This window comes from Elgaria multicarinata, chromosome 7, assembly GCF_023053635.1.
Source record: "Elgaria multicarinata webbii isolate HBS135686 ecotype San Diego chromosome 7, rElgMul1.1.pri, whole genome shotgun sequence".
NCBI lineage: Eukaryota > Metazoa > Chordata > Lepidosauria > Squamata > Anguidae > Elgaria > Elgaria multicarinata.
This window is the reverse complement of record NC_086177.1, coordinates 70,056,762-70,072,175: the sequence shown is the minus strand read 5'-3', so window position 1 is coordinate 70,072,175 and position 15,414 is coordinate 70,056,762. Positions and strand designations below refer to the sequence as shown.

At 42.9% G+C, this 15,414-nt stretch overlaps 1 protein-coding gene across 1 annotated transcript in view; it reads right to left on the bottom strand.

Moving 5' to 3' along the window:
* RAB2A (RAB2A, member RAS oncogene family) overlaps nucleotides 1-15,100 on the bottom strand; it is a 43,573-nt gene extending 28,473 nt beyond the window's left edge. Inside the window, exons 1-3 of the mRNA XM_063130782.1 lie at nucleotides 14,645-15,100; nucleotides 5,646-5,717; nucleotides 3,011-3,078 (exon numbers count right to left, since the gene is read on the bottom strand). Of these exons, the coding sequence (XP_062986852.1) occupies nucleotides 3,011-3,078; nucleotides 5,646-5,717; nucleotides 14,645-14,690 (186 nt within the window). The 5' untranslated portion in view covers nucleotides 14,691-15,100. The remainder of the gene's footprint in view (nucleotides 1-3,010; nucleotides 3,079-5,645; nucleotides 5,718-14,644) is intronic.
* Nucleotides 15,101-15,414: the final 314 nt, after the last annotated feature.

Genomic DNA, 15,414 nt, shown 5'->3' with positions numbered 1-15,414 from the left:
ATCAAGAAAAGATCTTAGAACTTATCAGTCATGTCTGAATAATTGTTTACAAAAAAAGAGTTATAGATCTTTAACAAGCAACATAATATACATTTGAATTATCAAGTGACCATAGGAGAAAGTGGGCTTGAGAACACTGGTGCTGCAGTCCCAAAAGAGTTGGGATATGGCAATCACCTCCATGTAGTCATTCCATCCAATGGCTTCTTATGCTGACTGAGAGGGAAGCAAGCGTGCTCATTGTCCCTCTACTAAGACAATGCTCTTACCCAGTAGGCGGAGCGCTAGCACCAGCATACTACCTGCTGCTGCCAAGGATATTCCCTCATAGCATGAGGGAAGAGAGCATTTGCAAGCTTTACCTATGACTCACTGCAATTTCTTTTGGCAAGGATATGGCATCTTTACTTTGTTGGTATCTCCACTTAAGACATAAATAAATGCACTGCATATAAATTATGCCACCATTTTACTTTAAATGGAAATTAATAGTTAGAAAACTTGAAGGAGAGATTTATGCAGTAAGTAGCCATGTACAGTACATCTAGCCAAATTTACTAACATTTCTAGCCAAGTTTTTAAAAGTGCTTAAAACAGATAACAATAGTGAATTATGGAAGAATTATGAAAAGAACTTTCTCATATTCAACAGCAGGAATGGCCACCTGCAAACTTCGCCTAGCCTTACAGCTATTCCCACTCTGCCCTTATCAGTTCAGAGACAGCATCAGCATAGACGTGTGAAGGCTTAGAAACAACAATGAACATTCAGGGGAAGAAAAAAAAATCCTGTTTTCCCCCCCACAAGGACTTGACCCCCTACCATTTTTTTTTTAAAAAAAACTAGTCTGTTAGTTTGAACAGAGCCACTTCGTTAACAGCTGTAGAGAGGGACCACAGGTCAGTGGTTGAGTTCATGCTTTGTATGCAGAAGGTTAAATTTGTGGCATCTCCAGTTAAAAAGGATCAGAAAGCAGGTGACATAAAAACACACTTTGTCCAACACCCTGAAAAGGTACTGCCAGTCGGAGCAGACAATACTAGGCAAGATGCTCAAAAGGCAGTTTCCTCTGAGGCACTGCCTCTAAAGTGTCTAGTCAGGTATCCCTCAGCACTTCCAACACTTATTCTGAGTACCCAACTCATTTCAGTCACCAAATCACACTCATTTGGCACGCTTCATGTGTTCAAAAACTGAAGCGTGCCAAATGAGAGGAAAAATGGAGATTCAGCTCACCACATTTTCATTCCAGGATAAGCAAATAATAGCAAAGTTCTTTTTCGGAGCTAAGAACAGACAAGTTTTCTATACTCTCTATACATGATAGGGATGAACCGCTTGTCCATGTAGACAGAGGCTGCTGATCCAGAAAAAACAGAGGGAAATAATGTCTATTTATTATACATTTATTTATTGCATTTTATACTGTCCAATAGCCGAAGCTCCCTGGGCGGATCACAAAAAAAAAAAAAAAAAAAAAAAGGACCAGAAAGCAGGAGAAACAGTCAATAGTGTTCACCCACTAAATGGTGGCAAATTATTACAAAAATTTGTCACAGTGGCAGCAAAGAAACAGGCAATTTTGCACGGCAACAACACACCTTGTTTGCTTGCAAGAATGCCCCTTTTTGCCATTCCTGCAGTACATTCAGCAGCAGGAGCCTGCAAAAATGACTATGGAGAGTTGCATGCGACTCACATGTTGCCTACCCCAGTATAAATAAAGACAATAGGTTGAATTCAAAGCTGGCCATTTGGCTACCAAAATAGAAACCACTAGCAGAACAGATTTCCCCTCCCCCTGTAAGTCCCCATGCCCCACCCCTCCAGAGCACACCTACCACATACATGGGGGCGGGCAGGTTGCAAGGGGAGGACAGGACAGGGAAGTCCCTTTATGTAAGCAGATTTCCATTCGCACAACTTTTGGAGCCATCCCTATTTTCAGAAACATTTTGCCTAGGTTGTCAGATATCACGAACAGGGACATAGGTTGAGGAACCTCCACCGTGAGTGGCTGCATCGATTGCTTTGGAGAATCCATGGCTTGTAGAGCATTTCTCCTCAGAATCGCCATTACGCGATTAGTCCTCCGAAGGCTTAAGTGTCATGAATCTCATACAGTGGCGACAGGTCTCGATGATGCGAGCCTCTCCCAAACAAATCAGAGAGATTATCTGTCTGTTGGGGAAGCTTGCTGCCACATTCGACACATTTTCAGAAAAAAAGGCCTTAACAGCTGTGCGAGCCCTCCCAGATCGCTGGAGGGTAAAATAGCGAAAAATACTACCAATAATAAATTAAGACTTAACAAAAACTGAAAACAAAATAGTGAAAAATACTAATAATAATAAATTAAGACTTAACAAAAACTGAAAACAAACTAAAAGAACTAAAAACCTCAGCACTCTAAAGCTTTCTCCTTCTGAGAAAGACAGAAGTTCCCAATGAGACATCCTTTCATCAAGGAGGTCGAAAGAGAACTGAGAAGAAGAGCGGGAACCCAGAGTCAGTGGACGGTAGGGGAGGAGTTCCCACCAAAAACATTTGCCTCAGCTATAGAAGTTTCCGAAATGAGCTCCGTGCAGGCGCACAGCCCATATGTGAGATGCACAGAGACCACGAAGAAGAAGTCTAGTTTACCATGAAAGCAAATGTACAGATGCATGCTTGATCACTTCCCCTTGCCTACACCTGCCAATGGGAGCAGCTAAACAAGCCAGGGAACCGCCATCTATGCTTTGTTTACAGCCAAATCTGGGTCACTAGCTTGTTCCTCCCCTAAAAAGCCAGAATCACTAGTCAAGACCAAACCCTAGCTTGATTCTGGCTTGTTAGAAGAGGAACAAGCCAGAGATCCCAGTTTTGCTGGCAGAAGAACAGCCAAGCACCATGCACTAACACACTTGCTTACTCTGGCTTACCATTACATGTGAATGCAGTGATATTCTGAAAATGTCTGTGCTTCTTTTAAATAAAAATTGTGCAGATTTTTTTTACTATACTTACTGTATCCCATATTTGAAGTTTTATCTGTTTCCCATCAATGGTTATCATTCGAGCACCGAATTCTACACCTGAGTAATAAAATGAACTGTTATAACTGAACTCCAACATAGCAATGAAATAATATAAATGAAATTACGACTTGCTTCAAACTTTATTATAGCAGGTAGCAACACTGCTGTATATACTTTTAGTCTGCTTTCTTCGTTTACCATTTACCTGCAGGTTGAATAGGATTTTATTTAGTTTTGTATCGTGCCAGACATTTATATACTAGTTTCTAGCATTTAGATGAAAAAAAGAGATTGCTTGTGTTTCAATCGAGATAAGGAAAATAAATAATTATTTTGTTATTCATTGTACACTCAAGTCATAATCAAGTTAAACAGGTAATACATAGGAAGTGAATAAAAGACTTCAATACATATATTTTTTAAAAAAGGAAAGTGTCTGCTATTGGGAGGTATAGAAATATAATAAAGAAAAAAGAAAAATATTAAACTGCAATGCAGTTTTAAGTACTTCAACTGCTTGCTGTCTAAAGAGAACATTAGAAAGACGTGGTACAGATCTCACTGTATTAAACTCAATTAAATTAAAGTAATAACATTCCTTTACACAAACAATCATCTAGGCTTAGAAGATTTAACCAACTCAGATTTAACTAAACCTCAAGACTTACAGGTGGTCGGGCTGAGATCTGAGATAGCAGCAGAATTACCTTCCAATGTGATTCCTGCAGGGGGAGGGCTTGGACCCTAACCTGAGCCTTGGAGGAACCCCAAGAGCTGCATGGGCTAGAATGTGGTGCCCACGGGTCGGAGGTTCTACACCCCTGCCATAAATTGACATCTAATATTCAAGGGAGACGGCTTTAGAAACTGACTAATTCCAATTAAGCTGGTACCATTTTTACACAAACAACACAGAGGCAGCATTTACATAAAATGATAAGCCAGGATTCTCCAGCATCCTCGCTTATTGTGAAAAAGCTGTGTACTGGTTCACACAGGCCACCTGCTCCTGCCTTTCTCAATGCTTAGCAGGCAAAAGCACTTCGCTCTGATCAGCTGCTGCTCAAATTTAGGAACTTTTCCCTGCAGTGCAGAGGGCTAGAAGGAAGCTGCTGCATGATTCAGTCCTGCTTCCTTCTGAGATCTGTCCTGTAGATGCTTGTCCTGCTTATCTGTTAGTAGCCATGTTAAGGCTTGATGTTTGGGATGCTACTTGAAAGCAGGGCTGTGCACAGTCCCCCACACCTCAGAGGCTCCGGAATGGCCCCAATTAGACTTGAGCTGTCTTGGGGCTTGCCTGTCTCACCTCAGCACCAAAGCCAAAGTGAGATTTGCACCCCCTGAGGCGGTTCAGCCTTTGCGACTCCCTACTTGAGTCGGCCTTTGCGACTCCCTACTCACTCCCCCACAAACTAGAAGCCGCTAACACGGGACTTACCTTCAGCCGAGCTGCGATTTAAAGGTAATACCGTGGGGGCTATCTGTTTTTAATAGCCTCATGGCCACAAGTAAGGGAAATGGCCCTATAGGGCTGCTATAGATTGTAGCAGCCATAAGCTATTAAAAAAAGAGACCCTCCACAATCTTACCTTTAAATTGCAGCATGGTTCTCAGGGAAGACGACACACGAGAAGGTAAGTTCGGGTGGCGGGAGGTGACGAGGGAGGGCGGTGAGGGAGAGGGAAGTGAGTCCGCCGAGTCCAATGCCCTCAACTGGACTCACATCCAACCTTGTGCTGGCTTTCCCAGGTGGGCGTAGCCCAGCACTGCCACAAATCGGCCTGAGGTGACCTAAGGTTTTGGTAACGATCTGCTTCGGTCTCAGGGTGCCTCAGGCTGACCTGGTACCAACTCAGATTCAGGCCAAGGCAGTGAGAGCCCTATTTGCAAGTGCTGCTTTCCTGCATGTTTGTCGGTAGATATGTTACTCATGCTTACTTCTGAGTAGCTATGCACATGCGTGGTATTTGGGGTACTATTTGAAATTGCTTCTGAGCGATTCAGTCCTGTTTCCTTCTGAGTAGACATGCAAAGGCTTGTCCTGCTTATTTGAAAGTAGGCATCCTGCACATATTTGCTTATGGATAGACATACTTCCTATTATAAATTGATAACAATGAAATTAAGTGTGGGATGGATTTTTTGGCCCCACTGATTTTTGCTTGTGGCCTATCCTACCACTGCAAAGCGGCCCACCGAGAGTTCTCCAAAATAGAATTTCGCCCTTGGGCTAACAAAAGCTTTTCACCCCTGATTTAGTGTGTCCATGGATCTTCATCGTTTCTCCTTTTATAAGCCAGGACTGCAAACCAGGACTTATTCTTGGTTTATGGATTCTGGCTTGAATTCAGGATCCTTGGTTCATATGACACACTCAACAAAGCGGGAGGGGGGGAGGGGGAGAGCAAACAAGCTATGTGAACCAGCACACAGATTATTCACAATAAGTTTGTTCTTTACAAACACAGCCACTATCTACAAATGCAGTCAAACAATGGATCATTTGGTAACATTTTGTCCCATGTGAACTGAAATATCTAACTTAGTGTATGCAATCTTTTACAAACCCCCAACACATGCAGTTGCTACCACATTTACTTATTTGCCTACATATAAGGACTTACCTATAGTAAGATCATGCACTGGTTGAAACCTTTTGTCTGTAAACTGCAACAATAAACATGATTTTCCAACACCTGAAAAACAAAAAGACAAAAAAATCTTTCAAGCATTTCCAAATATAAAAATACTTCCAAAAGGAAAATTATTTTAAATATAGACTTTGGAAAAACACATATTTCCATCATTTTAAAAAAGTATTACTCTACACTAAGTGTCAGCAAAACATTTTAGAAGACAGAAAGGAACACTTGTGGTATAATCTTATGCATGTTTAGACAAAAAAAGTCCTACAACTCCTAGCAATCCCCAGCCAGTCATACTGGCTGGGAATCGCTGGGAGTTGTAGGACTTTTCTATGTCTAAACATGCATAGGATTGCATTCTAAATATAGGAGAGAAGGGAGAAGTCACTTGGTGCTTACTCATGCTCCTTGATGTCATGCTGAAGACTGACATTCCAGCCCCTCTTCCAAAATAATACGCATTTTGTCTGTTTAATGGAAGCTTGAAAAGCCTCCCATTTGGTAATTGTTTCCATACATCCATTATAGCGGTACTCTGAGCAGTGCCTTTTGCTATTCTACTTCTTGAGACCCCTTATGATACATAGCTCAGGCACTGTTCTGTTCCTGCCTAGAGTTTCAAACCAGCACTGGAATCAAACGGCCATTAGTGGAAGAGAAACAACTGTTTACTCAGTCCTGGGCAGAGATACACAAGCAATTATTAGGACATTAAGAAACACGGACTCTCAAGCTCTTGTCAAAGTGATGGAACAAACTGCTGACTCACTTGAATAGGCTTGGCGGTGGCCAGTCTGCCTGTTGACTAATTCCACTTCTTGGCCCACATGCCCGGAACACTGGTGGTAGATGGCAGGGCCAGAGGTACACCACAGCATAGGCCATTAATGTGAACCCCTTTCCACCACCCCAGATGTGGCCAGCTCACAGCCCCCAAGCTGTTCTGGTCTTGATGTCATGTCCCCCAGATCCCTTATGGGAATCCTCACTGAGCAGGGAGCCCAATCCTGCTCTCCCTCACCGATGGATCCAACCCAATACCTTTCATGCCTACCTAACTTGTGACAAACATAAAATGAAGTATCCACAAAAAAATTACTGATAACCAAAATCAACTTATTTACAATGAAATTAACCTTGCAATGGGGAAGGCTAAAAACCTTGCAGTCTTAGCCAATTGGTATGCAGGTAAAATTCCTTCCCAGTCCACTGCACATTTTACTACCAGGAGTGGGTGGATGGGAAAGTCAGCAACTGCAATCTTCAGCTGCATGGGAGGTCTGCCTTTAGGAGCCTCAGGTTGAACTGGAATAAAAACAAAGGAAAGACCTCACTCTGCTGGATCTGCTTCTTTGGCCCCACCCCATCAAAGCACCAATTGGCTCAGCAGTTCCTTCCTGGGAAGGAGATGATGCTACAGCTGTGCAACTGCTCCTCAACAGCCTTTCTCCCTTCACTACCAGCCTATGTGCCTCCTCAAATCACTGCTCTGCATTAAAAAGGGAACTTGGCTATGGTGGACAGCGCTTAATTGGGTCCAGTTGGCAAAGGGAAGAGAACAAATCTGACACACAGCTGGGATAACAAATTGGCCACAATTTATTAACTCATTTGAATAGGGTGTGTATAAAATAAGTTTTTAATTCTCTCTGTAAGGTTCTCAACATAGTAATTTCTTCCATTCCTTATTAAAATTGATCCAATGTAGATTTTACCAACAGACATTTTGGGATGCTCCAATTCATGCTCAATTTCCCAAAATGTGAGTAGAGACATCATATAATGATATGGATGGAAATGTACATCCTTGATAGTTTAGGTTTTGTTGTATGAAGTACTGGGTTTCTGCACGTCTCCTCCTCTGTCTCCAGTTCTCCTGCTTCTTTTGGCTTCTAGGATTGTAGTGCTTGGTACTTTTGTGAAATTTTAAAGTATTAATGCCATTCATTTTAATCAAACAGTAATTACAAATATATCCAGTGTTAGAAATGGTGCTATACCCTAAGGTACTTAAGTACCCTATTTCTTCGATTCTAAGACGCACTTTTTTCCCCATATAAACATCTCTAAAAATGGGGTGCGTCTTAGAATCGTGGGTGTGACTTAGGTTTTTTTTTTCTGTTGGTGGTACTGAAATTAGTGTGCGTCTTACAATCGAAAAAATACGGTATATCTTTGTTTTTGCCAGGTGGCTAAAGTAAGAGAAGGGTGAGAATTGAAAACAGCAAACCACGACCTTGTAGCAGACAAAAGTCAGATTTATCATCTGTGCTTAAAATATTGGATTGGATCCATTAGTGCCCTAGAGCAAGCAAAAGGCAGTTACACCTATGCAGGATGTGTATGTGTTGATGGAAAAATGGAGAAATCTGAAGAAAGTGAGAAGTCAGAGACCAGGTTCGGTTGATACACTGCAACTTGCCATGTGTTATTTAACACATGATGAGCCGTGGCACCAATGGATACCAGGCTGCATATCCAACCCTTGCTCGAGGGTTGTTGTGTAATGAAAACCCAGCAAACATCGGTTATGTGAGGGTTAAACAACCCAAAAATACACCATGGTCTACAAGGGTTCTTTAACCCTTGCATAACCCATGCTCACCGGGTTCACTGGACATGACAACCCAAGCAGGGATTGCATATACAAAATGGTGTCCATACCACAGGGTTGCCGGGGACTATGGTCTGCTGTAATGTGATGTGGACAGCTCCTGAGATTGACCTGGTTCACACTATTACTGATAACTACTGTGGCTTATTTACACCACGGTGCAATGTCGTGTGTGCTGGGCAGTTTTGATTATATAAGACATGGTTTTCTAACCTTAAACAACCGCTACTGCCTGCATTTTCATGAGGTGAAAAGCCAGGCACCTACCGGCATCATGCAAAAATAGTGCCTGCAAGCGCACTACTCAACACAACTGTCCCATGAGTAAACTGAGCTATAGTGGACTGTTGTGTCATGTGAACCAGGTCACTGTGTTGCACAAAGACCTTGTCACCAGTTTTCAAGAGTGATAGATTTGGAAGACTACCAGATTGCATTCCCAGACCATATATTTGAAGATATTTTGTATTCTACAACATTTATTAGTACTTTTTCCTATACCAAGTGCTTGTTTAGTAAGCCCATATCAATATTATTTTCACTGTCGTATGCCAATGTCGTCTCTAAGAGAATGCAGCAAATGTTCATATCCATAACCATATCAACAGAATGGACCAAATCTGCATGGAAAACCTTGTCCTAAAAGGAGATTATTCCAATTCATGTTATATATGAATATTTGGAACCTTTCAAGGCAGACATCAAACGCTATTTAGCTATTCTAGAAGCCAGAAAACACCTTAAAATTTCTCCAACAGCCCACTAAACCAAGAATCCACCCCACCCCAGATTGGGCTGGCAGACAGACAAGCTATATCAGTTTATACAAATATAACTTAAGGGACAGGCGGTGCTCCTGAATCTTTCTCCATGGCATCTCAATATAGAAAGCAGGAACCAGTGCCGCCATTTGATGGGGAGGGCGGAGAGCAATACTCAACCAAGTGTTAATAGTCAACTCCATGGTTTACTATGACCATGTCGCTTTGGAGAACCCCCAAACAGTCATCCGTGGAGTTGACTATTAACACATGGTTAACTATTGTGTTGTCCAAATGCAGCTACAAATGTCTTCTCTTTTTTTAAGAGAATGTAGACACACAGCCCAATTGTATGCATGGGAGTAAGTCCCATTCAACCTTAGATTTTTCCAGCACATTTGCTAGGAAACAAATTCCACTGAAATCAGTGAGGCAAAAGTCTACAGTTCAGAGTAGTGGGACTTGCCAAAGTAAGGATAGAGCATCCGACTACTCAGCAAGTGTCTGGCTGGGAGTTGGGAGATCTGGGTTCTAGTCCCCACTCAGCCATGGAAACCCACTGGATGACTTTGGGCCAGTCACACTCTCAGCCCAGCCTACCTCACAAGGTTGTTGTTGTGAGGATAAAATGGAGATGAGGAGGATTATGTACGCTGCCTTGGGCTCCTTTGAGGGAAAAAGGTGGAATATAAATGTAATAAATAATAAATAATTCAGAGAGGCTACAGAGAATTGAAATGAAAGAGAAAGTAATACAGAAGCGACCTTACACTAAAGCAAAGAAAACCTCTGTCAAAACAAACTTAAATTTCTTTTGCAAGGTATTGCTTTGTGCTTGCTATTGCTATTTCTAACTCTTGCCTCATTCAGCATAAAATTCCACAAATTACTCATTCTTCTCATTATATGCACAATATTGAAAAGAATCCTCCTCGCTTGTTAACTCCTAACAAGCAGAAACATTCTAGATTGATGCACATAATCAGAAAAGTCACAGAAAGCAACCATCTCTGGACTAGGTAGGGAACTGCGTGGTATACAGCAAATGTGCACATTATTCTTCTCATTTCACCTCTGAGGAAGTTGACACCCATGCAGTTACTATTCTGACGGTGACTGAACTTTAACCATACCTTGGACATTTCTACATTTTAAAAAAAATAAATGAAATTAATGCCAAGTAACTACTGATGTAATTTTTTGTTATCCAAACCATTATGCAAAACACTTTTTTTATTAGTGCAATGTTTAAGTCTTAAGAACGCCTTAAAATCCAAAAGGGTTATACTATTCTTAAGCAACAAAGATATTTGGGACAGTTGAAAATGGCAAGTGCTTCTATGGTAGTGGTTTTCAAACTTTCTGCCATGAATGGGTTTTGTTTTTGCAAAGCACACTACAGCAGAACCTTTGCATGACTGCCATATAACCCTTTACACTGCAAGTGTATATTTTATGCAGGGCACATGCTCAGTTCATGAAAGGCATAGGCCAGAACTACTGGGCCTCACAACTGCTTAGCATAAACTGGGAGTGCACCCAAGAAAATACCCAATGTTCTAGTGTGGCTGCACATTACAGAGGAAGACCAATGATATGAAGTGGATTTTTTTATATTACTTAATTTTTCCGCAGAAATGTTTCCATTCCATACGTTCACTAGTAACAATGAATGGATGCTAATTGCAAATATGATTATTAGGAAAGGTTCTCACCCCCTTACATTTAACCACTTTAAACAGAGAGATTATGACCCAGTTCACACATAATAAACAACCATTGATTGTTTAATCCATAGTTAGTTGAGTCCACTAGTGAGGAAGAAACAACCCAAGGTTCTGGGTTTGCATATCACAGAGCACAACCCAGGAACGTTCCAAGACTGTTTTGTAAACAGGAAACAAGATGGAAGCTGTGAGCAGTCAGAAGACAAGCGTGCTCACTGCTGTTCAATCCCAACTAACCATGGGTTAAACCAGCCTTCCCCAACCTAGTGCCCTCCAGATTGTTGGATTATAACCTCCAGCATGCTGGTTGGGGTAGGCTGGGAGCTGTAGTTAAATACATCTGAAGAGTACCAGGTTAAAGAAGGCTGGATTAAAGAACCCATGTACTGTTACAGTGTACAAACTGGGCCAATAGATCTATGCTCTTCAAGAGCCCACGTTACACTAGTTTTTGCTTGAAGTCAACCCCATGTTTAAAGCTTGTTCCCTATTATTCTGTCAAGCAATCCTATACACCCACAGCTTGCATGCGACTCTTGGCTGTGTATTTTGCGCCTCCCCCCACACCACTTTTCCCCTCAGCCCAGTTAATCAGTTTGGCTATGGTAAAAGTGCTGTGACAAGAAAACTCCCTTATCTCCAATCAGTGATTGGAGGCAGGAGTGACTGAAAAGTATTTAAACTCTAAATACCCTGCTCTTTAAAAATGTTTAAAAGTATTTAAAGAGCATGATATTTCAACTATTCATGCTAGGAGAAGGCGTGGAAACCAGGGGGTTGTATTTTGAAAGTCCAGGGTGTTTTGTATTCTGTATTCTATGGCTATACTTGGCAGAAAAATGTGCAAACTGGTAATAATTACATATGGGTATGTGCGTGCATGTGCAACCCTCAACCCAGCATACTCCAGATGTAGCCCTCAAGGCTCAAAAGGTTTTGCTATACACACTTATCTGGTAGTAATCCTCACCAAACACAATGGGACTTACAACTGAATAGACATGCATAGATTTACACTGTAAAAGCTTTATAGCCTGATTCTGTAAATATTTACTTAGAAGACGTTTGCACTGTATTCAGTGATGCTTACTCCCAGATAAATATGCAAACGATTCCAGACTTTGTTGATTAATCAATGAAACTTTGCAGCCATACTTCTTACATACCGTGTATCAAAACTGGCAACAAGACAATACCTTTTACTTACCTTAAAATATTGCACTGATTTCCCTAGTTCCTCGTGATAACATATCATCATCAAGATTTATAAGCAGAGAAGAGCCTATTAACCTATGGTAAAAATACATTTTAACTAGAGGGCTTACTTTCTACCCTAATCTACCCAACATTGACTGAAGCATGTGACATGCCATACACAGATACACCCACACACCCCTTTAGAATATTATTTATTCTGCTATGTATCATCTAATGGTGGAATAAAATACTGAATAAATGAAGAGATTCAGTAATTCTTTAACCAAATCCTATAGATGTTTACTTGGAAGGAAGTCACATGTTTCCTAGCCTGTCCATCAACATATACCTCTGATATTCATTTGTGGCATTTCAACACCCTGAAAATGGGAGGAATGCACACATCAAATCTGAAAGAGATTCTCTGCCTAGTCACCTGGTCATACTCTTACTCACGACTGGCAACCAAAGGCCTATTTACACAGGCCTTTCTTCCTAATAAGGTTTAACTAATTTAGGGTGCAATCGTATGCATATTTAGACAGGCAAAGTTCCTACAACTATCAGCATTCTGGCTTGGGAATGCTGGGAGCTATAGGACCTTTTTCTGTCTAACCCTTAACTAATTAATCCCAGGCTGGTTAATCTGCTTGTAGATTCTTTTGAAATAAAAGTTTACAAGTCCCACATATCATGTTCCTACTGTATTTTTATTGGAAACAAAAGCTGCCAGCTGCAAGAAACAACATTCAAATGCAGCCTGATCCTATGCATGTTTAAACCAAAGTAAGTTTCAACAGGTCTTATTCCAAAGGTAAGTATGCATAGGAATGCAACATATTATGTTGCTGACTAAGTATTTATAGATGGCACAATACAGCAATACTAAATTCAACTAGTAAAGTGACAGACGTACTTACTTCCAAGAAACTTTGTAATCTCAGTCTGCAAATATGTTCATATCACAGACTTGTAAAAAATAATTCTCATTTTTAAAAAGTTAAGACTGACATACATCTAATTATGTAATCAAGTGAGGAATTTGGATTGTTAATAGGTTAATAGGTTAATGGGAATGGAAGGGACGACGAGGAAATAAGTGACATCTTTGTATTTTCATGTTTTTCTAAAGAGAACAGGAAGAGGGGGGAATAGTGAGAAACACTACTTTTTAAGGTAACACATAGATATTTTTTAAAGCATGCATTGGACTGCACCCTAAGAAAGGCATAGGTTTCCCAGGGAGTCACAGAATCTCCAAACACACACCTATCAGGAAAGTCTTAGGATGGTTCCTCATGTTCCATGGTGGCAAACAAGTATTTTCAGTTGCATATACTCATGGCAGAAAGCTTCAGCCAACCCGTTCCCTGTGTACATGAAATTTGAGACGTATATGTACTACACTGTGATGTAAGCTTTTTGTACATACCTGTACATATATAACAATGATGTAGATAAGGTATTTCTTGGCTTCGCTCTCTTACATTCCCAGTTCAACCACTTTCACAAATAAGCAACTATAGCTACAGAGGACACACACACCCCACTATGCAATCCAAAACAGGCAATTTCCACACAGTAACTTATGGCCATGTAAGCATATCACATGACATGTCACACCAGAACAAATGGTGTCAAGTTTAGGCATAACTTACTTAGGGATCAAGAATCCCAATAGGAGGTAGGAGGATGGAATTGGTTTCACATACTGGAAAGCACATTTATGTTAACATTACATATTCATATAGCACTTCCAAGTATTGAAAGCCCTTATTTATGTATTACCTAGTTGTAATCCCTAAATCGTACAGCAGGTCAGTGTAAATTATACCCCATATCACAGATTGGGAACTGAGGCTGGGAAAGGGAAGCTTGCCTAGGGCCACTTCGGTGGTTTATGGCAGAAGCCAGATCTGAATCAAGGACTTCCTGATTCACGGATCAGGCTCTTAACAATTACAGTACACCACATCAGCTTCATACTAGTGTTTGGAGGAGACCAGGAATTGAACAGCCACCCAAAACTGTAGAACCACTTTCGGTGGCAGACATTCAGCCAAACGTGAAATATACCCAGAGAGCGAATGCTTGTGATACAGAACAACTTGGGGGCAGGGAGGGGCTTTAGATGAGCCTTTGGGATCCCACTCTCTTCAGGCCCGGTAGAGGCCTAGATTGAGAAGTTTGGCGGAAAGGCTCAGGGCGTTGTCAGGCCGTCTCAACCCCGTCGAGGCGATATCACCACTCCCACTTTTACTTCCCCGAAGTGCTTAACGTGGCCAAGAGGGCCATAACAAATGAGGCCAATGACAACCACACCCGCTGTCTTTGAGGCTTCGCCTTCACCCAGATCGATGCGGGCGCATTCCCCTCGCCCCCCGACCCCAATATGTATCCAGAGGGAGAGACCCGGCAGCTTGAAAAGAACAACACCCACCCACCGACCCCAAACGCTGACGCCCAAGCGTAGGCCTCGCAAGCCCGGCGGAGCCAGGCCGCAGGCGGGGCCCTGTGCCGAGCACCTCCCCCTCCCGAGCACAGTCACGACCACGTCGGCGCAGCCAACACTGCGGAAATGGGGCAGCCGAGGCTGGGCGTTGCGCAGGCGGCTTCGCAGCGCAGGCCACAGGTCCTCCGTGGGTTCCGCGGCGGGAATCACCCCGGGGGTTTCCTTACCTGTGTCCCCGATTATGATATACTTGAAGAGATACGCGTAGGCCATGTCCTTCCAATCCCCGCGGCCGGCGCCTCCTCCTCCTCTTCTTCTTCCTTTCCTCCTTTTAGGCTCCTCAGTGACGCGGCGCTGTGCCCCCCCTCCCGCCCGTCGGTGTCAGGGCTCGCAGCTACGGAAGGTTCGAAACCGTTAGCGGCCAAACCCCCCCTCCGCGTTCCAACCGCCCTCTTGCTCCTGGCAGTTTTCGCCAACAACCTCCCACGCCGGCCTTGGCGCGGGCGCCTTCGCCTTTCTCTTCCCCTCTGGTTTTTTTTTGGGGGGGGAGGGGGGAAGGACACGTCCTTAAAGGTGCTCAAGGCGTCCTGAGGCGCGCGACGGAGGCGGCTGGAGGGAGCAGGAACAATAACAGGCGCGAGGCTCCCAAACGCTTCAGCAACGTCACGCAGCGTTCTTCGCCGACCCGGAAGTGCTCAAGCCGCCGGTGCCTTGCCTTGGCATGCGGGGCGAGGGGAGGATCCTTGCGAGTGATAAGCAGGGCCGGGCCCGCCGGGCGCCTGACGGCTCTTAACCTTCGGGTGGGAGCCGAGGCCTGGACCGGCCGGTTTGCTCAGAAGGGAGGGTTGTGCTTTCTCCTCAGGGGAGGGCGTGGAGCACATTGCGGCCTTCTTTCTTTCTTTCTTTCTTTCTTTTGGCCAGGAGAGAGTTTGGGTCAGTGAAGGCTGATGTCTCCGTTTTCGGTGGGGCTGTGAACTCACTCTGGGTTTCAGCCACA